Source organism: Anabas testudineus, chromosome 9, assembly GCF_900324465.2.
Source record: "Anabas testudineus chromosome 9, fAnaTes1.2, whole genome shotgun sequence".
NCBI classification, from domain to species: domain Eukaryota; kingdom Metazoa; phylum Chordata; class Actinopteri; order Anabantiformes; family Anabantidae; genus Anabas; species Anabas testudineus.
Genome location: NC_046618.1, coordinates 7,706,936 through 7,733,131, shown reverse-complemented (window position 1 = coordinate 7,733,131; position 26,196 = coordinate 7,706,936). Strand labels below are relative to the sequence as shown.

The following is a 26,196-nucleotide window of genomic DNA, read 5'->3' as shown; positions in this document are numbered from 1 at the left end:
TCGAGTGGCGTATATTATTATTCTTAATAAAATAACATTTAGGTTGAGGATATTTTTCCTTTAACAAGAATAGAAACAGTCATAGATAAGAAAAAAACGAACCCCCACAATGCATTGCGTGCAGTACCTGATAAGTAAACATGGCGGCATTTCCGACTCCGATGTTTCTGTGAACTTTCGTACTTTTAGATTTGTGCAAATACATTCCGTTTTTTTTTTGTACTAGTTAGTTTTCCCTTTGAGAGGCTGCTGTTTAGGACACAGGAGTGGTTCTGTTGTTTCTTTTGAAGCGTGCTGTGTCGTCTGTGACCTGTTACCGACAGTAGAGACTCGCAGACAGAGGCCGAACATCTCAGCAGCTCCGACATGAAGGAGGCTTTGACTCTGGTCCACAGACTGAACGCGCACCCGGACTCCCGGTGCTGGTTCGTCAGCTGGAGTCCGTCCGGGACCCTGCTGGCTTCATGTGGGGGAGACAAGGCCATCCGGATATGGGGACGAGAAGGTGAGCTGTCAAACGAGGTGCACAGGATGCAACACATGACGTGACTTGAACGTCTGTATTTCATTTGGAGATCCCTGGTCTATTATTCATGTGGATTATAATAAAAACACAGTTATAGTTTTGGCTTTGTTAGTTGGGTGTGGCAGATGCATTTATATACACGCATAATACAATTTCTAAAAGAAAATCAACAAAGAACCATTCATAGATAAATATTAGGATGGATTACCAGCCAATCCTCATAATTAAATATAAAAGCTTTTTAGCACTGTTGTCACTGAGGGAAGCTGTAAATATGTACTTTGATTAAATCAGCCTCCCTCATCGATTTGTAAACTCAACGTTTATGATGAGAAATGAAAGAGATCTTCATGTAAATGTTAAGGCAAAATCTCTTGACTTTCTGTTTTTAGGTGACTCTTGGATATGTAAGAGTGTCCTCCAGGATGGACACCAGCGTACTGTGAGGAAGGTGGCGTGGTCTCCCTGCGGGAATTATCTGGCCTCTGCCAGCTTTGATGCAACCACATGCATCTGGAAGAAAAAGAACGATGACTTTGAGGCAACAGAGAAGTTTAATCGTCTCTTTTTGTTCTTTCATTCTCGAACATCTTACCTTGTACTTACAGTGCGTCTCGCTTTGTCTTGTAGAGTTTGACTGTGTTGGAAGGACATGAAAATGAGGTCAAATGTGTGGCGTGGGCCCCCTCAGGGAATCTGCTGGCAACATGTAGCCGAGACAAGAGTGTCTGGGTCTGGGAAGGTTTGTGTGACAAGAATCCAGCTCATAGCATTAAATCAGAATTGTGCACTGTGGAATCCTATCTCAGTTTGCTCTTTCCCTTTTTCTCTGTTGCTTCCACAGTGGATGAAGAAGACGAATACGAGTGTGTCACCGTCGTAAACGCTCACACGCAAGACGTCAAGCATGTCGTGTGGCACCCAACACAGGAGGTACGTCTCAGTCTCTATGCACCTGAATAGTTTGTTGCGACTTCAACCAACTGTGTACCTACCATGTGTTTCTCCAGCTCCTGGCTTCAGCCAGCTACGACAACAACATCTGTATTTACAAAGAAGAGGACGATGACTGGGAGTGCCGGGCCACCTTGACAGGACACACATCCACAGTCTGGAGTTTGTCCTTTGATGCAGCTGGACAGAGACTGGCTTCGTGCAGTGATGACCGCACGGTGAAGATTTGGAAAGAATTCCCTAATGAAGGTGGACAAGGTAAGTTCTAAGTAGCAGATAGTATTAGTAGATAGCGTTTTGTCCTTTTTACAAAAACTTCAAAAAAAAAAAAAATAGCAGACAGGTCTCAAGTTATTTTAAGAGTTTTTTTTCCTGCTCTTCTTGTTAAACAGACGACTTGTTGTGGAAGTGTGTTTGCACTCTTTCTGGCTACCACGGACGAACAGTGTATGATGTCGCCTGGTAAGACTCCTCATATATATTATTCAAAGCACTTTGTCTTCTCTATTTTCTTTTTTTTGTATATTTTCAATGCTATAAACAGATTTTGGTTGAACTTAAGGTCACAAGCTCAGTGTGTTGAAGCCATTTTGTCGTCTTATGTGTGGTGATCTTCACGTCACCTGAGATTTTAATGTGTTTGTCTAGGTGTCAGCTGACTGGTGCCTTGGCAACTGCCTGTGGTGATGATGGAGTGCGAGTGTTTAAGGAGGATGAGTCAGGCGATCCAGACCAGCCGGTGTTCTCACTGGCTGCTCAGGTAACCAAAGCCCACAGCCAAGATGTCAACTGTGTATCCTGGAGCCCAAAGGAGCCGGGACTCCTGGCTTCCTGCAGCGATAATGGAGAGATCGCCATCTGGAGGTTTCATGAAGAAGACTGAATGTTCACTCAGTCACATTTGCATTAACCTTTACTGGAAGTTACACTGGAAACTTTGTAATTCTGAAGTCACAATAATATCCTGCTTAACATTGAACATGTCGCTGTCATCTTTCATTTCGGTTCTCAACTGGTTAAAATGCATCTTGTGCTTTGAGATTTTACATATTGCTTTATAAAAGCTAAACTGAAACATGTTTATATAAATAAATCTATAAACAATTATGTAGTTTCTCTTTATTGTGAAAAAAATATTCCAGACACAAAAATCATACTAAAAAGCTCAAACCAGTCCAAGAAATAGATTTCTTAACAAATTAAGTCCAAAATGTCCCCTCCCCATACCCCGATCTGGAATAAAGATGTACCATCCTTAACTTGACAGGCACGCCTGCTTGACAAGTGTCTTTTTTTAATCTACTGTGGTTTATAAAAGTTTAGTGAGACATGTAAAGTGATCACAGATCATGAAGTACAAAGTCAATTCACTCAAAACACTCTGACTGGGGGCTTCACTGGCAACTGCTAATTACATTGGTAACCTGGACTGATGTACACATTATTCAGGAGACTTTGTTGCAACAAACTTAAAAACTTACCATTTTCACAAGAGCATAAAGGATATATAATAACATGCCTACAAAGAAAAAGGAACAGACATGAATCAGACTGAATATCTACAGTAAAAAAAACGGACCCCGCTTGCTATCAATAACAATATGATGGCGGCTGCAATGATCGAGTTATTAATTAGTCTGAGTCACTGTCTCCATCGCTGTCTGCCTCCTTTACATCCACACTGAACTTGTACTCCTGGTCGCAACCCATGTATGCGTCACTCATAAAGTACAGGGTGTAGTTGTGAATGCCCATCGCTGGTGCGACAAAGTCCAGCTTGACCTGGAGAAAGGCAAAATAACACAAACACAATGAGGCCTGTGTTTGCTTAAAAAGGACTTTTAGCACTAAGATATATGAAGCTGGTTGCTCACCTTTGCTTTCTGCTGAAGAGTTAACCTCTTGATCGAGATGAGGCTGTTGGACTTGGGGTCTCCGATCACCACCCACCAGCCCTCCTCACGTTTCTGTAACAATGAGTACGGTTTGAGACATATTTTAAAAGGGAACATGTAAAACAAACAAAAACAAAAAAACAACAACATGAAAATATAAAAATATTTGATATTTACCTGGGGGAAGAGAGGTGCAATGACAGGCCCTGTCACCTCCTCCTCTCTCTCCAACTGCACTTGAACCAGAACTGGACTACCACTGTGAAGAAGCACAACATGATATGACTGAAAATCCAGACTCTGGTATAAGAGAAGCAAAAATACCACAAATGTATATGATGAAACAGATCAAATTTAAATAGAGACATCTTTTGTTTTCTGTCAATCAGCTGTTTCATTTTTTTCCTCTCTAGTTTAACTGATGCATTACTTTGATCCATACGTACCTTTTGATGTTCTCCTTTTCAGCCACTTCATATGACAGCTCGATGTTGGGGTAGCGGTTACAGAAGCGAGCCACATCGGCCATCTGTCCATCTGAGAGCTGGAGCAAGGACGTTCTGTCTTCATCCTCCATCTCCATGATGTCAAAGATGCTTTCAACACCCTGATGAAGAGTAGGGATAAGATGTTCTGCTTCAATCTGGATATAATCTATTCATACTAGTACTGAAGTAAGGGTTCAATTTTTAATGAAGCACATTTAGTATAGTGAGAAAATACTGACGCACCTTATCTGTGCATCGCTTGATGTGCTCTGAGGTGAAGAAGGGCAGCTGTTTGAGGTACGAGTCCTTGGACCACATGGCCTGGGTGACCATCTGTGCCAGCTCCATAGCTGCCAGTGCAGGACTCAGCCAGCCGTTACTGGACAGCACGTCGACACAGGCCTGGATCAGACGGATCGCCTGCAGGCACAAAAAGCACACGTTAAAAATACAAACCAGAATAACATCCAGGAATACGACTACGTATGTACATATTGCCCCTTAGTGTCAAAATCCCCACTGATAAGTACCTTGCTCAGGATCTCCTCAGTGTCTGACTGTAGCTCAGCGCTCAGCTGCATCCTGGAGAGGTGGGCTTGCAGAAGCAGGTTTGTCTTCACATGTGGATCATTGAACTTAGGGTTGGTCAGTTTGTGTGGGACCTTCTGTGCCAGCTGAAATCCCAAATAAGCCAACAAAAATAATGTTAAGGTTACTATGAAAAGATCGATGGATACGTTTGTGTATTGTACGTGTGGTGTGTTCACCTGTCGGAGAAGTGCGTCTTCGTGGTGTCTGATAGGAATGTTCTTGTACTCAGCAGCGTTAGCGATGATCTCAATCAACCCACGGATCTTTGTCTTGGCATTTAGGGACATGCTGAACAACTCTGCAAAACACGGTAAAGGAACGCAGTTTTAAACATGAACGATCTATGACGAGGAAGTAATCAGGCAATAACCACAGATCTTCAGCAGGTGTGATGGTTGTGTTGGCACAAACCGATGGTGGTGTAGTTGATGTAGTAGTAGGCAGCAATCATGCCCAAATTGAGTGGTGCGACATCCATCTCATCCTCTATGCTGATGCACTTGGACTGCTCCAGGTCATGCAACGTGTTTTCCACCAGCTCAGACAGGTGGTCTGACAGGTGACGGTGGGACATGCCTGATGAGGTAAACACAAAACCCATGTGTCTGTACTCCAATCCAGTAAAAGCAAAACAATTTTAATTCTCTCTTTGAACAATGAAGGATGAGACTCACCTTGAAGGTTGTAGTAGTTGGGGTTCTGGGTCATGCGGCGGTAGAGGAATGTCCATGTCAGGTAGTCCACAGCGTCCTGCTTGTTCTCCACAGTCTTGGTGACAATCTCAGCATTGAAGTGGTCGTGAAGGCAGTGATCCAAATGCGACTCCACTGGCAGCGGTTCATACAGGAACTTCTTAAAGAAGTCCTATCAAGGAATAAAAAAATGTTGTAATTGCTGCCATACAGTTGCTGATTTAGCCAAAGTTACTGTTCAAAATGGACATAAAGACAGAAACAACTGATCTTTCTACCTTCTTGGAGCCCTGACACATAATGACACAGCGCCCCTCATCATCTAGCATGGGTCTGTTGGCCTTGCCCACCATCTGGAGGACATCATATATGGGATAATCCACATATCTGAGAGAAAGGGAGAGAGAGAGCAGTGGATGTCATGCACACAATACAGATGATTTATAGTGTGCAGCTTCTGAAACAAATAGAAGCATCTAACTAGTGGGAGCCTTACGCGTGGATTTTTCCATTGTAGTACTGGGTGTCCATGACAATGACAAGGTGCGCAGAGATGTTGATGCCCCAGCAGAGCGAACGAGAGGAAACCACCACCTGAACAGCACCTGAAGAAGAAGAATCCAACACATCAAAAGTAAAGATTTAGTCCTAAACCTGGACAAAGCAAACTGAAGAGGCAGAGCAGGAATGAATCATACCTGAATTGAAGAGCTGCTCCACTATTTTGCGTTCAGTTGCAGACAGGCCCTCGTGCAGGTAGCCGACGCCATTGGCCAGAGTCTCTTTCAGAGTCGAGTCATTTATTTTGTCCAGGAAGGGAGCCAGGTCTTTCTCAGTGCAATGCAAGAACCTACAGATAGACACTGTTATTTTCTCATCCACACTGCCAAGGTGTTATAGCAACGTCAGTACTATAACAATCAGTTCTCACTGACCTCTGAGGAACCACATCAGCGGCACAGAAAGTGAGGATGTCAATGGCTGTGAGGCGAGTCTGTCTGCGGGAAGGGACGAACACCACGGCTGGTTTGGAGGGAGAGTGCTTCATGATAGCATGGTAAACTGGCTTAGCCATAGACAGCAGGCGGGTCTGAGTGTGACTCACGTTGAAGCCCTAAACAGATGAGAACAGTTTACAGCAGATTAGGACCATGACAGGAACTCTGGTCTTCTTGATATTTTGAGAATTGACTAACTCCCATTTGAGACTTCTGGCATTTACAGACCTGGATGTGCAGCTCCAGAGGGACAGGCCTGACATTGGGGTGGAAGTTGAAGGTTGCAGTGGTGCTGCAGCCTAGCCAGTGAGCCACGTCTTTGGCGTTGGACAAAGATGAACTGAGGGCCACAATGCGGATGGGACGCTCAATCTGGGAGGAGATGTACCTCATTCGGGAGCAGATAACCTCCAATACAGGCTAATGTGAAGAAACATGGAACGTTAACTTAATTCACAGTCTACATGTAACTACATGAAATCACTGCAGCTCAAAGTGGTACTGTGTTCTTACCCCATTTTCTCCTCCAATAAGATGTGCCTCATCCACAATAAAAAGACTGACGTTCTGGACATTCTTCCTCTGTTTCCAGCGGCGAGACAGGATGTCCCATTTGTCGGGCGTACTGACAATAATGTCACCTTTTCCCAACAGCTTCAGATCTGTGCTGGTCTCTCCTGTCAGCAGAACCACCTTCTTGCTTAGGTAATCCTGGAACTTCTGGTGCCAGTCAACAAACACCTGAGAGACAAATGATTATTGTGATTAGAAATTATGCCAGAAGAAAACAGTAAGCAATGCTAGTTTTGATATTCTTGCAGCTGACTTCATACCTGTTCAGCCAGTGCTTCCATAGGGGTGATGTAGACACAGCGACCTTCAGCATTGTGCAGCAGCATTCTCAGAATAGCAAACTCAGCACAGATGGTCTTTCCACTGCCAGTGGGAGCCCCCACAAACACATTATCATCACTGTTGTACACAGCATTGAAGACTGGGGAGACAGACACAACACAGTTGAGACAAGCAACCAATGTAATGGTTGATGAAGAATATGTCGTTTCCATTAGTAGCACACATGTATTTTATCTTGTTGCGTACCTTGTGTCTGAATAGGGTTGAAGAAGGGGAACTTGTTTTGGTAGAGAGCCTCAAAGGCAGAGTTCCTGAGAGCAGTGACGGGTAGGGGCTGCAGGTCCAGCAGCTCAGTGGGAGGGGGGTACTTCTCTGGTAGGATCAAGTGTCGGAAGGACACTGGGAGCTGAGTCTCACAGGCTGAACAGAAACAGAAAAGTCAAGTAGTGAGTAGAAATTCTTCAGCAAATTAGTAGTAGTAAATTCATATCACACATTTTAATCAGTTGACTTACAGAGCCAGCGATCGGAGACAACACGGATAAAGTACTGTGGAGGCAGAGGCTCAAATACTGGGACAAAGAAAGTCACAAGGTGTTCGTCCTGAGCGTACTTGGCTTTGAGTAAGAAGTACTCGTGGTGGAGAATGACTTCACTGTCCACATCCTCAACCAAGATCCAGAAAGCCTCAGATGACCCATGAATCTAAGTGTGAAAAGGAAAGCATGTCAGGGGGTAACAAACTCACTGCTTAGGTGCAGCACATAAAGAACTCCTAAACAAATTTAAATACAGACCTTGTCATCCCACTGGAAATCAGGCGTGATGGTGAGCTCCACTTTAAGTGTTGAGCGGGTTATGGGCTGCAGATGGACAGCCAAGTCCAGTTTGGGGAACTGGTGGAGGTATTTGTGGATGGTCTTCCCCATCTTTGGCATACGGATAAGCTCACCTGAAAAAGTAAACATGTCACTTCTAAATACTCACGCTGAAGATGGAGATCCAGCGAGCATGCTGCGTAAGAGAGAGAACTCACCAATCTCATTGTGGTTGAGATCATACAGACGCTCAAAGGGAAAGTTCTTCTTCTCGATCTTCTTGATCACTTCCTCTGGCAGCTTCTTGAATTGTCGCAGAGGAGACATTGACTGCCACCTGCAGAGACAATGAATATCAGCAGCCTGCCTCGACACGCATACATTCGTTTGGGGGAGAAGCTACACTTACATTCTCTTGTCAATCATCTTGCAAAGATTCATTGTCTTGTCTGTGAGCTGCGCCCAACCCCTGTTAAGCACAATCTCAAATATGGCCCGCATCAACCTTCCAGCACTCTAAAAGAAAAAGATTCATAACCATTTAAAACATATACATCAGTCCCCAACCATTATATATATAAATCAAAATGTTGACAGCAAATTAATAAAAACACTGGATGTACCTGTGTAACGTAGACCATGTCTGCCATAAGAGCAAACCCTTCTAGCTTGAGCTGAGAGATGTACGCCTGGAGCAGCACGTTGATCTAAAATGAGAATACAAAATATATAGATTATTCATTATTCACTGAGAAAACACATGATACATGATAGAAAATACCTGTACTGTGTATGACAACAACTGATTTAAAACCTACAAAGGGCATTACCTTAGCACTAGGCTCCTCAATGCTCTCCTTCACAGGAATAGGAACTCGTTCCAGCAGCTTCTGAAGCTCTAGCTTCTCTTCCTAAAAGACAATTTGTTGTGTTTATATTTAGGTCTCTATTAAGGATTATTTCTTAAATTACCATAACTGTATAGAGATGAGCATACCTCTCTCACTGTGATGTTCCTGAACTCTGAGGAAAGTGAAAACACCCTGAAGAGCTCTATTTCGCTGAGAGTGGGTTTCAGCAGCTGGTTGTAAGTTTGAATGGAGTCATGAGTAATGTAAAAGTGGCTAGCAATGCGTCCAAGGTCTGTAACCTGTGGAAGAAAAAACAAATCATAGAAACATAACTCATGACATGACATGACTAATTTACCAGCACTGAAATCACAAAGAATATTAAAACAAACACCATCAGTGAAAATGTACATACCTGGAAGCTACCGGTCCTTTTATCATATTTTATCAGGCTGTTTTTATCCAGGACATTGGATGCTGTGTGCACCAGGTCCATCCTTCGCCTCTCCAGCAGGGGGTCTGAACTCCGGTCATCATGAGAGACGCCATACAGGGTGGGATTACGAAGCATGCGCACATACAAGTAGGTGTACCCAAGCCAGTTCACAGCATCCTGATACAACAAATACGAGAGTTTAGAGAAAATTAATGGAAAATTGGATCAGCTCCTTTTACTTTCAACAGAGTGTCTGAATGCTGGTCACTAACCTTGACATTTTGCACATTGCCTAGTACTATCTCAGCATTGAGCATGTCAGGCAGCTTTCCCACCATCTGACTCTCTATGGGCAGCTGCTGGTTGAGCAGGGACAGGTAGTACTGCAGCTCTCCATGGGACGTGATCAGGATTCCCTCTCCCTTGGTGTCGTACTGAGGACGACCAGCTCGACCAAGCATCTGAAATAATTTATTATTAATATTTTAGCAATCAGTGGACGTATAATTAAGAATTAATGCAGCTTCGTAACAATGCAGAGACTGACCTGTAAAATGTCCAGGGCTCCAAGTTCAGTCCATCTGCCTTTCTCTGGGCTATACACCTGTGTTCCTTTGATGATGACAGTGTGTGCTGGCAAATTGACACCCCAAGCCAGAGTGGCTGTAGACACCAGAACCTGAATGTGTCGATCGGCAAACAGATCCTCTACCAGCGTACGGTCAACTCTGGTCATTCCAGCATGGTGGATGGCAAAGCCATAAGGCAGCAAGTCCTTCAGCTCCAAGTTCTAGATGAGAAAGTTCAGGTCTAAGTCTAACAGAAACTTTGACGTTGGGCATCTCTGCTTTTTTGCTGCAGTAATGTTTCTGGTAAGTGGTTTTAACTCACCTTGCACTGTTCTGCCTCAGTTCTCAATACTTCAGTGGATGCTGAACCCTCCCTCAGGAAAAGACCCAGTGTGTCCTTCTCCAAACACATGTCCCTTATGGCCCGGGCCGTTTTTCCTGTCTCCTTCCTGGAGTGGACAAACACGAGGACCTAATGGAGACAAGTGAATGTCAGGAATTTCTAAAATCTGCTTACACCTTATTGTAGATCAGCGCTACTTCTGCTAGTGCAGGGCAACTGCACATAAAGTTACACGTTTCTAAGTTACAGTGTATTTAAGCTGCTTTTACACTCACCTGATTCTTTCCAGCATGCTCCATTATTTTTTCATAGACAATCTCATTCATTATTTGAAAACGCTTGATGGCTTTCTTCTCTGTGATGCCAACGTAAGTTTGTTCCAGTGGCACAGGGCGGAAACTGCAGAAATAAAAGAATATCATTATCAGAGGTGATTATACAAAAACTGCAAGAGGAAAAAAAACACACAAAACACAAAATGAAAGTGTCCTCTGAAGAACATGATTACTTAATGGCACACCTATTGTCAAAGTAGAAGAGACCCTTGGCAGGATCTACACGAAGGCAGGTAGCCACATCCTCATAGTTGGGCAGTGTGGCGCTGAGGCCCAGCAGACGCACATCCTCCTGTGTGAGCTCCACGTTGCGGATTGTCCTTGCCACTAGAGCTTCCAACACAGGTCCACGGTCATCATGCAACAGGTGGATTTCATCCTGCACATTACATTCACTTTATTATCAAGAGAGTTTTGACATAAACAGACAGGAAAAACATAATGTATAAGACATCTATTACACCAATCATATTGACATTACTTACAATGATAATGAGGCGCACTAGCTGGGTGTAGGTACGTTCTCCACCTTTGCGGGTGATGATGTCCCACTTCTCAGGTGTGCAGACAATGATCTGAGTGGCGTTAATCTCTTCTTTACAGAGCTGGTGGTCTCCTGTCAGTTCAGACACTGTGATGCCGTAACTTGCCAAGCGCTGTGATAAAAGAAAAGTAAAACGGTCAATTTTGGATCTGAAGCTGATAAAACATGTCACTGTATGTCAACAAAGCACTGGAGGAGATAGACTAGGCTGACCTTGCTGAAGCTTCCCACCATCTCCTGCACCAGTGAGCGCATGGGTGCAATATAGATTATTTTAAAGTCGTCCACATTGATGGTTCCATCTAGGTTTATATGTTTTCCAATTTCTCTCAACATTGCCATCAGGGCAACATTGGTTTTACCAGCTCCCTGTGTGCAAAAGGAGTAATACAATTATTGGAGAAAACATACACAAAACTGTCCCAGTACTTTTGCTGGTAAAGTTTGCTCACCGTAGGTGCACACACTAGCAGGTTCTCGTCTGTTTCCATGGTAGTCTTGAACAGTTTGCTCTGGATGCGGTTCAGGGTTTTGAATCCTTCAAAGCCAGCCTGAGCATACTTGGGCAACTTTTCAATGGCAACAAGCACCTGATGACAAAATAATAGGTTAAATATAGGACATGAACACAGCTATACACTGCTTATCACTGAGCCTTTGCTTTAATAGCTGCATAGTTCGGCAATGACCGGTTTTCGTATTATGAGACAGAAGACCAACAAACCTCATCTTCAGCAAAGGGCTTGGGTTTGAGAGCAGGCACATGGACTTCTTCATAACCTTTGCGTTGTTTGCGAAATGAACCATCGGGCAGCTGGCATCTTTTGTTTGCCATAAAATGGCTTCCCTGTGTGAAGGCTAGGTCCTCAAGGTCCAGTAATTGTCGAGGGGCTACTGACTGCAGAATAAGAAGAATTAATAATCTGCACAATGTGTCAACTATAGGGTTTAAATACAGCAACTGGTTAACATGTTTACAATATATGCAGTTGACATATGAAGACTGCTGCATTACTTACCTCTCCATGGTCAATGTCCATTGCTTCCAGGTCATCAACACGAGACTTCCTCACCCTCTCTCTGCGAGATCGCTCCTCCTAAAGACAGAGGGTAACAGATGTGGTGAGCATAAAAATCTATATATGCAAAGTGTTAACATACAGTAATTTCACAAACATGAAGTCTTACTCGAATAATGTCCTCCTTCTCTGTCTCTTGCAGCTGGTAAAGAATCTTTGACAGTTCCTGATCAGACTCCATCTTTGCTATGATTCGTTCCTTTTCCGCTTCACTCTGGGCACTGGCCAGCATGGTACAATACTGAACTGTGTGTCAAATGAAAGAAACTAAATTACTTCAAAAGAACAACACAAAACACAATTATCTGAAACAATGTTATTCTATAACACAGACTTACTCATGCGGCGATGCTGGCGGAGGATTTTGATAAAATCAAAGGTGTTGAAGCCCAGCAGCAGCACCAGCTGGTTCTCACATTCTCTATCATCACTTGCAGTCTGTGAAACACAAAGCGACAAGGGATGAGCAAATCCAAAACACATGTGCATAAGTTCTACAGTAAACAAAAATATAAAAACTAAAAGGTGACAAACATACCTTGAGGATTTCCAAAACTTCATCAGCTTTCTTTTGTGAGACAATGGCGTCATCATAAAAACGACTGAGCTGACGCTGAAGCCAGAAGGCATCAATGTCTCGAGGATGTAGGTCTTTTTTCTTCACTGTCATCACATCGCCTGTGGCTCCAAGCTATATAAAGAATAATTTGTTAATCTATTTATGCAGCAGAGTGCAACAATTTACCAAGATTAATTGCATTAGTCGTGCATTAATGCAAATACTGCACTTACATTGGCTGACAGAGTGCAGCGATCATCTGCCTCCTCTCCTTCACTGTCTTCATCCGAGTGTTCATCTCGTACCTCGCCAAACTGGTCTTCATCCCCTTCCTACATAATAAAAACAGAAACATATAGTCTCAATGAATGGCAATGTAGCATATTTAGTCCGACCATCTCAGACCATGAGTGTTGCAAAGCTAGAATCTAGGATAACTACACCAAAAGACAAACAGCGCTCACCTCCTCATCAGATTCAAACTGGACGTTTACACCGTATGTTTCATCAATGTTGTCATCTGTAGATTAAAGACATAGTTGGGAAATATTAACATGGAGGCTATTGTCTAACAAGAAGGCCTCAGTTACACTTTCATTAAGGAACTTACCCATGTTCTGCAAGTCCTTGTCCCCGCCGTAGTCTGTGATCTTCTTGCCCAGATTGACCAGCACATGGTAGCGTGTGTCATCAGCAGGTCCAAGAAGCTGCTCTACTTCACGGCGCCTTTCTTTGTCCCTCATCTTATCATTCTTAAGTACAGCTAATACTTCATCAGCTGCTCCACACAGAATATCACGAGGCTACGAATAAGATATAATAAACAATTAAATTTATATTTCAGACACAGATAAAGACAAATGCTTAGTTATTCAAAGAAGGCAACTGTACATTCACTGACCTGATCTCCCAAAGCAGCATGGATAAAACTGAGCAACACTTCATAGGTTTCTCTGGTTTCCTTGGTTTTAGGCTTGTACACAATGCCTACCATTTCATCAATGCCTTCAGACAGAAGGGTAAAACCCTTCATTTTGTTGATATCGTGTCTATCCTCATCTCTTTTGCGTCTCCTGCATACACAGAACAAGAGAAGATTACATGGATTAAAGGTAGTACAACTTAACGGACACATATAACAGAATGAGAATCATCTGAAAACCTTCACATGTGGTTTTGACACAATCCAACACAGTGAATAATTTGTCAAAACTAGTGTCTGCTTGTTATTAAAAGCCTAGACAATGGTAAATTAACTGTGTTGGACTGCAAAATACGATAATATAAACATATTTTATATAACTTAGACATAAAAACAATTTCTTGATGTTGCTCCAACTTGACAAGAACTATAACAGCTGTTATGACAGAACTGACTTGTCTCGTCTCTCCTCCAGCTTCTGAGGTTTGGTCCTCTGAGCCTTGTCACCCATCTTGGTCCCCTCCAGCTTCCCCACCAGGGACAACACCTCTCCGGTGGGTTCATCTCTCCGTGTGCGGTCGATGAGGGAGCGATCAGCTTGTAACACCAAGTTTGAGTTCTAAAAATTCATAAAACACAAGATGATCAGTTAGTAATTCTCACATGGGTCTGAGTTACAAGGCTGCGGCTAAGCTAACTGCTAGTTAGCATATTTGCTAGCTAGCAAAGAGTAGCCTGAAGTTAAAAACAAGCCGCTAGTTAGCTTAATTCGACAACATATATGTGCATTAAATCGATACCCAGATATGCAATTTATTTATTTTGGCTTTACGTTTCTCTACAAACTACTCACCGCTTTGTATTCATATTGCAGACTACGAGCAGTAACATCCGCCATGGTGCGAGTTTTGTCCTTTAGCTTTTACCGCACTTTTAGTCAACGTGAAGCAGCCCGACGACTCTAAACATCCACAGAGTTGACTTCACTCTGTTTCTTTTATGCAGACGCTGGGAGCATCAGTGCAGTATTTGGATTTGTAGCATGAGGCTGTTTTCAAAACGTCTGAGTTTGATAAATGAAAATGCGTTTCCCATACGTTACAATGGCCCCGCTAACACGAGCACACAACAAGCCGCTGCCACCGCTCGTTTCCGTTTCCGGTGTCAAAGGTTAGTTCTGTACAGACCAAAAACAAGTAGCGCCCCCTAAAGGCTCGTCTTCTAAGATTATTTTTGGTGTTTTTAAATCACCTGTATCTGCTGCTGCAAGAAAGATAACAGCACTGTTTGCAAGATTACTGGTGTCCTGTATCATTTGGTCATAAAATGTAATCTGATCTTAACCATAGTCACAAATATAAACTGATACAATATTTTTAAACTGATAAAACACAAACATATTTTATGTCTTTATTAAACACACCCTTTAAACATACAAAAAAGTAGTGGTAAAATAATAAAATAAGGACATAGTGTTTTAATAACAGGTTGAACCACCTTTGGAAGCAATAACCTCAAGCAAGCGCTTCCTGTAGCTGTGGATTAGAGTTGCTTTACCGTCAGGGGGAACTTTGGACCATTATTTCTGACAGAACTGCTTCAGGTCAGACATATTCTGAGGGCATCTGGTGTGAATAGAGGTTCCACAGCATATCTCTTGAGTTGATGTCTGGGCTCTGCCTGGGCCACTCCTAAAAGTGGACTTTGTGTCTCAAAATCTGTTCTATGGTAAAGTTGAAGTTGACTTAGGGTCATTGTCCTGCTGCCTTGTCAGCTTCTTGTGAGCTTCAGCTGGTGGACAGCCACCCTGACACTATTCTGCTGGATACATTGATAAATGTGGGAATTAAGTTTCCCTGGACAATGGAAAGCTGTCCAAGTCCAGAGGCAGCAAACAGTTCACTATTAGGATGATGTTATTATGTTGGTATGTGGTTCTCGTTCCCTGCCATTTTCTCCTTTTTACTTTTTTACTGTGCAGTGTCCCACTTAACACTCACTATGTGTTTTGTACAGTGTTTTATATTGTACTTGGTTTTGCACGGGTGTTTTGTAAATGTATGGTAAATGGACTGCACTTACTATGTGCAGCATTCACATGCAGATGGCAGTATTGAGAGCACTTGGGGGTTCAATTGCAGTAATCGTATCACCAACCTTATGACTAATGAACAACCTGATCTGTTTCCCAGGTCACAGTTTCTCCCAAATATGGACAAATGCTTCCTGTTATGTTTGTTAGTATTCATGTATGGATGTCAATGTGATTGAAGTATGTGTTGCAAGGATTTTACATATTTGTATTTTGTGTTTAGCTTGTGATTGAAAAGAAAATGGATTTTTAATTTTGGCTCTAACAAATGTAGTTTGACAAAATGTAGAAACAATATTAGGTAATTAAATTACTGACACTGGATTGTGTGTGATTCAGGATGCATACAGTTGTTTATGAAGTTCACCCATATGTCATCTGCTTTATATTACATGCAGTTATCAGGAGTAAGGTAAAAATAATCTAATTGTTTCTTATGATCTCTTTTTGGAAATCCTCCTTGCACTGTGTCCAAACTGATCTCTGCAGCTTTTTGTCACAGGAACACCACATGAGCACACCTCAGCTGACGGGGCAGCTGTTGCTGTGACGCCATCTGTGAACACACTCTGCCCCTGAGCTCCCAACAGGAGTGTGAGAAAGCACATTATCGCTACAACACGCACACACAATGTGTTCTGCATGTAACCTTGATACAGTGGGACAGCATCACTTTCTTCCCAGCATTAATACTTCCTGTGTGACCCAGACAGGGTTTGGACAAGAGTCTCTTGAGCGAGGTTGTGCTGCCAGCACTCTGCATTAACATGTAGATGCTAAAGAGGTTAGCCTAGGTTTTACAGGATAATGCTGGAGGCCCTGACATGTGGCTTCTACACTATTCTTGTCCTGACTGAAATTAATTCTATAATGTTCGTGATTATTATAATCATCTTGTGCTGATTCTTCACTCAATACATCTTCAAAAACAGTCTCGTATTTCTAGTCATATCATTACTCTGTTATAATGAACACAGTGATTCTAGTTAAAGCCACCCTTCTAGCCTGACAGGCTCAAGTGTACAACAAAGGCATCATAGTGCAGAAAAGAAACAGGTGAAGTTGCCAAACACCCTCTAACAATAATGTGATTCAACACACAACAGAGCTTGGTAATTTCTCTCTGTACAGTTTTATTTACATGATACTATTCTGTTGTAATGCTGGATAGCAAGGTTATATGTAATACATAAATAGCAACACAGTTTGTTGTTTTTTCCATTTTTTGTACAAATTTGCATATAACTAAGAATCAGAAAAGGAAAAACTCAAACGGATACATACAGTTATCTTTTAAATGAAAAAACACATCCTTACAGAAAAAAGGGGGATTAACACAAGTCACAAACATACATGGGTTTCAATGTGTCAGGCAGCCATGAAAACATACTTTTAAACACAGGTATGTGCACATGCACGTGCACAAATACACACATTCACACTCTACGATGCTCTAAAGCAGACACACAGACCAATAGCTGTTAGACAGATGAGAAGTTACACCTAATCTGGTATCTATTAATTTATAAATCTAGCTCTGACATGCTCCTGTTGTTCTGTAAACGTGTGCTGATAAACCAGGTAGCTCCACAGACAAAAGGGTTGCAGAACACACACACACGCACACACACACACACACGCGCACCCACACGTGTACATTTTGTTAGCGCATTAAAAAGAAATAAAAATAAAATATGGCTCACAAACCCTAACTCCACAAATGCACTGAATACATGCGCTAACATCAATCTCAACGGAAAGGAAAAACAAACCTAATAAAACTGAATTGTTTCTCCGCAAATAAAATTCCTGATCCCCTAAGTTGACATATTTTTGAAACACTAACGCAGATGATGAGTAACTCATGCATTAATCCCATTCATTCATGCCCCTACAATATTGTAGCCTAAACTTCACTACCAGGCCTGTCAGGGAAGGGTGCCGTCCTTCCTCTCAGGCCACACCTCGCTACACACAGTCCTGCACCAGGCGCCTGTGATCACACTCTGGGCTTGGACCAAGTGGGGGAAGTCCTTTACACATTATGTCCATTGAAACTGTGCGGATTCAGTGAAACATGGAGTCATTTGTTTGTCCCTATCTAGCGTGATACCTCCAGCCATAAAGGAAACAGCCTCATCACAATCAAACTGCTCAAAGTCAACACGGGCATGCTGATCAGAGGGTCACTGAGGCCGATCATCAAGGTGATCCATTGCTCTGCTGGGGTCAAAGCCGATGACAAAGCTGATGAATACAAAGTAAAAGGGAAGACAACAAAGCTTAACACAGCAGCTGTGAGGTAGGTAAAGCTAGGAAGGACAGAGACAAAGTTACAAAGCCCCTTGTGCACGGTGGGGGACAGTTGTACAGCTCTCCAAACACTGACTGACTCCAGTACCAATGGAGCACACAACATGAAGTTCAAATATTGAGGGACACAACTTTTGTGGATTGTTACTGTGTATTCTGAATGCTTTGAAATACCTGCCAGCATCTGACACGTGACAGTAAAATGGCTGTCTACTGTTTGGCACAAAATGGCGCCTGGTTTGGTTGAGAGGAGCACAGCATATCCTGGACAGTTAGCCTGGGCTGCTTTTAACAAGACAATACATATTCTTAGAAAAAAAAAGGACTGAACAGTGGCAAACACCACAGAAAACAGGATAAAACAAACTAATGAATTAATCAAAAAAGGAGAAAAGTGATCATTCATGCATCTCCCTCAGACATGATCTTTTCATTTTTTCTTCTTTTATTCCCATTATTTTCTTGAGGTTGTAATTTTATAAATCAAGTCCTTTAAATCCTCTGTTAGCCTCTCATGTCAGTGCTCACAGGTTCGCACTCATACTCCAGTCTTTGTCAAAGGTGTTGTCATCATTGCCGCCACTACTGTTATTTTGTCAAATCTATATTCTCTGGATCTTGTCAGCCACCACCACAGGGTTCTCTTTGCGAATCTTGGCGGCAGCCTCAGCCTTGTAATCATAGGGACAGTTATGCTTGTCGGAGTATCGGTGGATGCCACAGAACAAGTTGCCACAGCGGCAGTCGAACCCTGGAAACAGAAATGTCAGGAGTCAACGTTAGAGGAGGCGTTCTTGACATCTATGACTAGTAAAAGAATGATCACAGCATAAGTCACTGAAATGAATCGTTTGAGTTGCATCAGATGCCCCTTCACGCCCCCTGCTCACCTGTAAGGCCCACCCTTTTGCGGCACATGAAGCATCTGTTCTTCTTGGGTTTTGGTGTGTCGCTCTTGCTTTCTTCACTGCTGGAAGAAGCTACAGGAGCAGGACTAGAAGCAGCAGGCTGGCTTACAACTAGATATAAAGAAAGACAACAGGGGGAAAAAATAATTGAGTCAGTCAAACACACTGGTATCTGAAATTGCAGAATTATGTCGCAAAACAATGGTATTTACTTTGTTTCTTATCTATAAATTGCCTGCTCTTATTCTTGGCAGAAAATAGTGTGCTACTCTGCCTCTGGCAGGCAGCATCACATCTGAGAATACCCTCTGGTGAAGAGGTATTTTTGAAACAGGATTATTTTTAGACAGCCTCTCTTTCTTGGAGGCTGTAAGTAAAACCAGCAGTTGGGTCTTAGGTATGCAGCTAAGCATCAAACACAAACCGTGGCTACAGTGAGGCCTAGTAGGTGATGTTTACCTTAAGAAGTCTGTCCATGAGAGGTAATTTATGTTCCTGTCAAATGTCTGCCAGTCTATCTGTAACTACAACTGTGTTTATGCGTGTCTGAGTTGTTTACCAGGCTCTAGGGGTTCTGGCTTGTCCTCTCTCGAGATGCTCATCTCTGTCATTTGTTGAGTCACAGGAAGAGATCCTTGAACAGTTCTGAAGATTTAAATAAAGGAGATGAGCAGGAGGAAATTTAAAACCAGATATTCCAACCAGCAGTTTGTGAAGAGCAATTTGAAAAGCTATGTCCAATAGTCAACAACATCCAGTAATTACCTAGACATGTCTGGCGAAGAGGCAGGAGAGGCATCAACCTTGGCTAGACTGGCTTCTAGTCTCTGGATGGCTGAGGTCTCTGAGGTAGGACTAGCAGCTGAGCCTTCATGAGAACAGAGTGAACTCCATTAAACAAAACTCAAAGTGAAAACAATGGTAGAAAATGTCACATCACATATATCACAGATAAATTACACGTGGAATGTGGGAGTAGCAGCCATATCACCACCTGAAAGACTAATTCAAGATAACCTTTCTCCTCCTTTTCATGCTTGTTTTGTATTTAAAAAAACAAAAACAACAAAAAAACAAAACAAGTTCTACCACTAACTTGCTAACGTCGCACTGTGAGAGAAACATTTGACCTTAGAAATGCGTAAAGGAATGAACACTCCCCCTACCATGAACACAGTCATGAAGAAAACAGCTGTCTTTCATTACAGAGTGGAAAAACAAAGCGGGAGTGCAGCAGAGAAGGAGTGTAGGGTAAATAAGCTGACTGGCCAAAAACTGGATGTATTTTGAAGCAATGTCTACACTTCCCTGAGTCACTCCCTGTCTCCAGTGGTAAATATATAGGCTGAGCTATATTTATCTTTTCTATCATTGGCTTCTGTAATTGTTGTCTGAAGAAAAGGTTTTTTTTAACTGTCTTGTGCTTTTTTTGTGTGACATCTTACCCATAGGGCTGAGGGGGCTCATGCGGTCGCTGCTCTGCTGCCGTGTCAGGTGTTCCTTATAGCAGACAGAGCACATACCATTGGTCCGTGGGTTGCCATAGAAACCGCAGCCCGTGGCACAAAGCATGGGCACCGGGCTCTGGTTTGTCTCTTGGGCCATTGCTGAAAAAATGAGAAGGAGTGAGAATGCTTATTAGACAATCAGGTCAATCAAGTATTTTCCTGCATGAATGCCTCAGTGTGAAACAACTGAAAACAACAATGTTTTCCATCTCAGATTTCCAAGACACAATTTCCAGTAAAAATACTGTCATGGCAATCGGTTTCCAAAGACACTTGTTGAACAGGACGGACAGACAACAGAAGAGTCGTGTTGTGAAAATTCAAGGACAATGTGCCTGTCTCTTTTAACCTGCTCTGCCCCCCCCCTGTCAGTAAGGAACACTTCTCCACCTGAAGTCTGGAGAATAAACGATAAAACTGTTCAGCTGGACACTGTTATGTCCCACAGCTTTGTTCAGTGCTGTTTCTTTCCTTCCCTCCACCCACTGTATTGAACAGTTATGAGAACAGTTGCTATGGCTCTTCCTAAAATGGGACCTACCTTTCATATCTGTATACGGCCGAGGAACCTTTGCTTTTTTATTAATTGTCCTTCCTCATAACTAATTAATGCTATTTCCTCATATCTAAAGGCAATTGTGTGAAAGAAAAAAATCAAATTTAAACAATGGACTTACGGATTACGGATATTATGCATTACCCTGAAACCATAAGACAACTAATGCGTCATCAATGTGTGTCATGTTTATAGTAACTACGAGTGATTATTCACGATAACTAATACTTCTTTATCAGGGTATTCACTTCCTCTGTCTAGACACAAAACAAAGGTGTGACTCACTGCCACCAGTTCTGCCACAACAGAACAAAAACACAGAAAGCTAAAATAATATTCCATCTTTACCAAATGACACATGATAATGGATATGAAAAAAAGTAGGTCGACAGTTTCAGAAAGTATTCCCCCTCCCTCCCTGTGGTTTGAGCTACACAAGGCAGTTTCAAAACTTCCCGAGTCATTTCTCCCCACACATACGCCCAGAAAACAAGCATGTGTGTGCGTAACTTGGCAGAACGTGCAACCCTATGACGCTGTTACCCTGTTCTACAGCAGTGCAATACAACAGGAAGTTGTGCAATAGGAGGAACAGCCTCTGAGCGAACATATCAAAAATACCTTGAACACAATGAATGGATGAACAGGATGGCCTAGTTTAGTTGGGTAGGAAGCATCCTGTCTGCCAGTCCTGTCCTGGCTGTTACACAAATCATCTGATCAACTCATATAAGACCCCCCCAACCTCTTCCCCCCAAAAAAGACACAACCAACACTGGTATCACATTTCCCCTGTAAACAAACTTTGGCCCTCTCATGCTGTAACAGGGCAGCTGTTTGCCTGCGCTGGTGTGAACCTCGTCTATATTCTGGTCACGGACACAAACAGGGCAGGCGAGCATAATGTTCCAAGAGAAGCTGGCAGTTGTTTCAGAACGTCTTGTTAGTTCATTCAAGGTGTCCTGATCTCGCCAAATGACTAACAAGTGCTATACCCCCCCGGTCTCCACCAACAAAGAATTCCCTGGAAAAGCCCACAGCAATGACAGCCTGTCCATTTGTCTCGTGCTTAACTGCTGACAACCAAAAAATACCAGACCAAGCAAGAGGCTGTAACTACAGCCAAGTTCAGAATGTATTTTTCTTAACGTGACAAAAAACAACTCTACACTTCATGTAGACAGATTCTCATGCAGAGCTATTTATCTAGAGCCCATGTTCCTGGACAAAGAGCAAAAACTGTTTCCTCAAAAGGAGGGCCAATAAAAATAACATGAAAGGTACAACAAAGAACACAAAAAGCCCTACGAGGGCACACATTAACCACGAGTGTGGACTTTCTGACACAAAGGGCCAGTGTGGCTCAGCTGTCATGTTTGGTTCCAGCTGTCGGACAAACAGCTGGCATGTTGAAATAACGTTTAGCTAGACTTCTCAAGAACACGGAGAAGGTAGGAGGGTCAAATGTCACCATTTTTCTGTTAATGTTGTCATTAATAAATACTTACATTACTGCACAGGATCACTGTTGTTTCCTGGTACATCTACAATATGCCAGCTATAGTGTGTTGTGTCTCCCTGTCTGGGGGTTTCCAGCACAGGGTAATTTACTAGTCCCAAGCATTAACCACCAACTTCTATTCACAAAACAACATAATGTGACAACTGGTCTGGCTCGTAAAGGTGCAGCTTTGTTTTCCATGGGATGGACAGTTGGACGCACTTTGCAACAAACAAAAGACGAAGGCTGCTCCTTTCTCAGCTGCAAGCTGAGCTCATATTTCAGGCCCTGCTGAGCTGAAAACTACTGAGTCACACTGGGAAGCAGAACAGATATAGCCCGCTGGTTCCTACAAGAACTAACTTCATTTTCCCTAAAAAGAACATCGTTACAAATGATCATCCAAGACGGATGGGAAGGAAACAGCACTGATGTTTTCTGAAATAACCCACAGTCTAGACAGTGAGGTCTCTCCTTTGTTTCTTCTTTCTTCCTTTGTCTGCAATCTCTCTCGCTTCCTGTTTATAGACATCGTTTAGCAGCTCCCGTTTCTCCTCGGCACTTCTACCAATAACCATTTTCTGTGCGTCTTCGACGAACCTATGTGAACAACCTCGATTATATAACCACTCTTAAGTCCTGAGAAATGACTTGGTGGTGCCACAAACCTCTTAACACCGAGCTAAAGCTCGTTCTCTCCGAAGATCACACTACTGCAAACACTTGGCGAAGCTGTGCTGGCACTTCATTTAATATTTAAGCAAATGCTCTGTAGTAATTTCACAGCAACTCTCTCGCCCTCCTCGACTATTCGGCTTATGTTTTTTCTATTTCTAGACAGGAATTAGCGGACTTTGGTTCCCCATCCCCCAGCAAGAGGCAAACAGAAAAACAGTCAGCACTAGCTAGCTCCCTCCCTTGTTTTTCCCCTCAACCACACGGAGTCACGTTCGAGTGCTTGTGATATTTCCAGTCAGGAGGAGGAGGAGGAGGAGGAGGTGGTGGTGGAGGAGGTGGATGTGATGGTGGTGACAACTTCAGCGAGCATAAGACCGAAAAACCTGCTTACGACACACAAAAACCCATCACGCACACACCACCTGACCTTTCAAGCCACCGCTAAAGGTCGCCACGACCGATCATCAGCTTTAGCGGCACCCCTTATGGTCATGTAGCTCGACGAGCTGCGCTCCCTGCTACGTTTCCCCGTGTCGGTGAGAAAAAACAGAGCACTAATCCAATTTAATCACCTGCTGTAATCAATGAAGTTTCCGGCGAGACGACAGAAAAGTGGCCGTTGGTCTTGGCAGCAGAGAAAGAGGTCGAATATTTCTGGTCCAGGTGCCGTCCTGTCTCTGCCAGTGTGTGTGTGTGTGTGTGTGTGTTGATGTGGCGTCGTCCTCGGTGTCCGACAGGTTTCTCCTCCTCCTCGTCGTCCTCTGCTCTCGTCGTCCTCGTCTCTCCGTCGTCCTCTGCTCTCGTCGTCCTCGTCTCTCCGTCGTCCTCTGACCGTCTCTCGTTACTTCTGCTGGATGTTTGTTTCCTTCTTTAGGAAGGGGCGTGGCGGATGACGTCACGGCTCAAACAACGTGTCGCTATTGGCTGCCCGCGGAGCCCCCCGAACGTTATGTACAGTTCTAGCTGTCCGCCGAGGGGGGTGGCCGGGCGTGCGCATGCGCATGCGCGCAGCGAGGGTTACACGTCTATTCGTCATCCACCTACAAGGACACGAATCTTTTTTATTGAGCAATCCGACTAGATGAATGAATAAACAAATAACGTTGCTGACATGACTAAATTTGGAGAAAAAAACGTATGGTTAGGACTAATATCTGGGGAATGCCTCTTATACAAGATGATATGTTAGTGAGAGGGCTGTGTTTTCTTTATGACACAGACTCGCCCCTCAGGCCACATAGTATTTCTGTCAGAAGAACAAAAACAAGTGCAGATTTATAACTAGGAAGATATATAAGTGTGTTTGTCATCGGAGAGCTCTAGGTGACAGGCCTGCCACCCTCCCACTCAATGGGTTGACACAGAGTGTAAACATGTTTTCTGGGAAATAGTTAAACAACACACCAAGAGCCAAGCAGCATGTGAGCTGGGTGATCTTTTGTTTTGATAGTCTTTAATCAGTTTTTAGGTAGCGTATAACATAGTCTGATTGCACCTGTTGAAGGTGATCCTCAGTAGCGCCTGATCCCAACACTCTCAGTCCCAAAACCTTAACTTAAAGGGAGCCCAAACAGGACCTAACCTGACCCAAACCCAAATCTCTATCATCAAACAGCTTTTTGAAGATCTGACCCAAGTTAGAACAAATGTCTCAGTCCGTGAGGTCTATAACACACAGACATACACAAACACACGTTGAGAGTGTCAACATATCTCGTGTGCGGTTACAAAAGATAAGAGCTCAACAGCACCAAGAGATCCGGATGTTTCAGTATGTACTGTTAGAAAAAGGTTGCGAAATACAGTAGGTTTCTCGTGTGAACTGCTGTGATAAATAGCGTCATAACAACCATTGAGGAAACTGAGGTCACGTTCTCTGTCTTTTCACATAATTTGGGGATTTTAAAAAAACTAAGAAGGAGATAGACATTTTGTATGTATCTATCTTAAAGTCAGGTTGTGTTTTAGGCCAAACACATACATTGACATCATGATATTCTAGAAAACCAATATGGAAACAAAGAAAAAATCTAAACCTTTTGGTCAAATAAGTTTTCTTTCTATCCTCTACACCCACAGTCACCAGAGCAGACCAGCCTGTGTTTTTGTGAAACTTGAAAACATGTTCTATGCATTCACGTGTAGTGTGTCATCTGCTGTATAGTTTGCCCTGCAGGTCTAACAAGTCCCAACGTATTCACCCACGTTAGCGTCACACACATCCCCAGGCCACTAGGCCACGCTGGGCAGGAAGCAAACACTTAGAGTAGGACGGCGTGGGGTGTGTTTGAGGGAACATGCTGTCATCTACAGTTTCAGGCTGTGGATTTGTGGAAAGGCTGGTCGATTCTTGAAGGTTTCTGTTTCCACACAGTCTGAAGTTCAAACTAGTTTGATCAAGAAACTGAAAAAAGCTGTAACCAAGTGAAAGTAAAAGTAAGTGAAACTGCTGATCTTCCCCTAACTTTTTAGGGGCTTGTGACTTACCTCTCTCTCTCTCTCTCTCTCTCTCTCTCTCTCTCTCTCTCTCTCTCTCTCTCTCACACACACACACTAATAACATTGGTTTCGTCATAGTTGGCTTCATGTTGTCCATGTAACAAAAACGTACACAAAGGTACAGATAAGAAGGTGTTGAGATCTTTAGTATCATGCTGTACACATGGAAAACAACTAGCTAATAATAATAAAAAAAGTCTAATCTATTTTGTGTAAAATTCCACTCTGAACAAGTTATTCAAATAAATAGATTTTTACAGCGCAAATAAATAAATAATCAAGTCTAATATATATCTAATTAATAAATCTTACCTATTTGTTTATTGAAATGTTTGTTTATGTTTATGAAACTGCCATGGTAGGCATAAAACACTTGACTTCTTCCATAACATCTAATATATATATATACATATACACATATAAAAAAAAGAACAGAAGTCACCATTATCACAAGTACTTCACACCAGTCTTTTTCAGTAATTTACCCACTAATGCACAAAGTTAATGTTGTGTTCACCTTTTTTTTTCTCTCCTTTCAGAAAACGGTGATGGCAGTGAGTTCCTTTGAATACAGCTTTCAACCAATATGCGAGGGCAGAGCCTGTAAAAACAGGGTACATTGTCCTCTGATTAAAGAGACTGCAATCGAATAATGTAAACAAATGAAGGTGAACAGCTTAAACACT

The 26,196-nt window shown here is 42.8% G+C and overlaps 3 protein-coding genes across 3 annotated transcripts; 1 reads left to right on the top strand and 2 right to left on the bottom strand.

Moving 5' to 3' along the window:
* Nucleotides 1–107: 107 nt before the first annotated feature.
* ciao1 (cytosolic iron-sulfur assembly component 1) lies at nt 108–2,587 on the top strand. The gene is made up of 7 exons (XM_026342737.1): nt 108–505; nt 919–1,067; nt 1,157–1,268; nt 1,371–1,459; nt 1,537–1,738; nt 1,873–1,942; nt 2,129–2,587. Exons 1-7 carry the CDS (start codon nt 367–369, stop codon nt 2,361–2,363), a joined length of 996 nt encoding a protein of 331 aa, XP_026198522.1. The 5' UTR covers nt 108–366; the 3' UTR covers nt 2,364–2,587.
* Nucleotides 2,588–2,735: 148 nt separating this feature from the next.
* On the bottom strand, nt 2,736–14,604 carry snrnp200 (small nuclear ribonucleoprotein 200 (U5)). Its single transcript, XM_026342736.1, has 44 exons — nt 14,309–14,604; nt 13,911–14,074; nt 13,435–13,606; nt 13,144–13,336; nt 12,998–13,053; nt 12,767–12,865; nt 12,513–12,665; nt 12,313–12,412; nt 12,084–12,220; nt 11,915–11,992; nt 11,620–11,793; nt 11,348–11,485; nt 11,109–11,264; nt 10,837–11,007; nt 10,537–10,730; nt 10,292–10,415; nt 9,996–10,145; nt 9,652–9,894; nt 9,377–9,565; nt 9,084–9,281; nt 8,815–8,967; nt 8,648–8,728; nt 8,441–8,524; nt 8,227–8,333; nt 8,036–8,154; nt 7,797–7,951; nt 7,515–7,704; nt 7,246–7,419; nt 6,978–7,138; nt 6,658–6,885; nt 6,373–6,564; nt 6,082–6,260; nt 5,845–5,996; nt 5,643–5,751; nt 5,425–5,533; nt 5,129–5,318; nt 4,866–5,030; nt 4,631–4,752; nt 4,394–4,537; nt 4,107–4,283; nt 3,822–3,982; nt 3,553–3,634; nt 3,355–3,447; nt 2,736–3,262 (listed from the first exon to the last, which is right to left on the bottom strand). Exons 1-44 carry the CDS (start codon nt 14,351–14,353, stop codon nt 3,113–3,115), a joined length of 6,411 nt encoding a protein of 2,136 aa, XP_026198521.1. The 5' UTR covers nt 14,354–14,604; the 3' UTR covers nt 2,736–3,112.
* A 2,056-nt stretch (nt 14,605–16,660) lies between these two features.
* On the bottom strand, nt 16,661–23,827 carry zfand5a (zinc finger, AN1-type domain 5a). Its single transcript, XM_026343314.1, has 6 exons — nt 23,584–23,827; nt 20,214–20,375; nt 19,534–19,636; nt 19,328–19,413; nt 18,751–18,879; nt 16,661–18,611 (listed from the first exon to the last, which is right to left on the bottom strand). The coding sequence occupies exons 2-6, from the start codon at nt 20,371–20,373 to the stop codon at nt 18,463–18,465; spliced, it is 627 nt and encodes a 208-aa protein (XP_026199099.1). The 5' UTR covers nt 20,374–20,375; nt 23,584–23,827; the 3' UTR covers nt 16,661–18,462.
* Nucleotides 23,828–26,196: the final 2,369 nt, after the last annotated feature.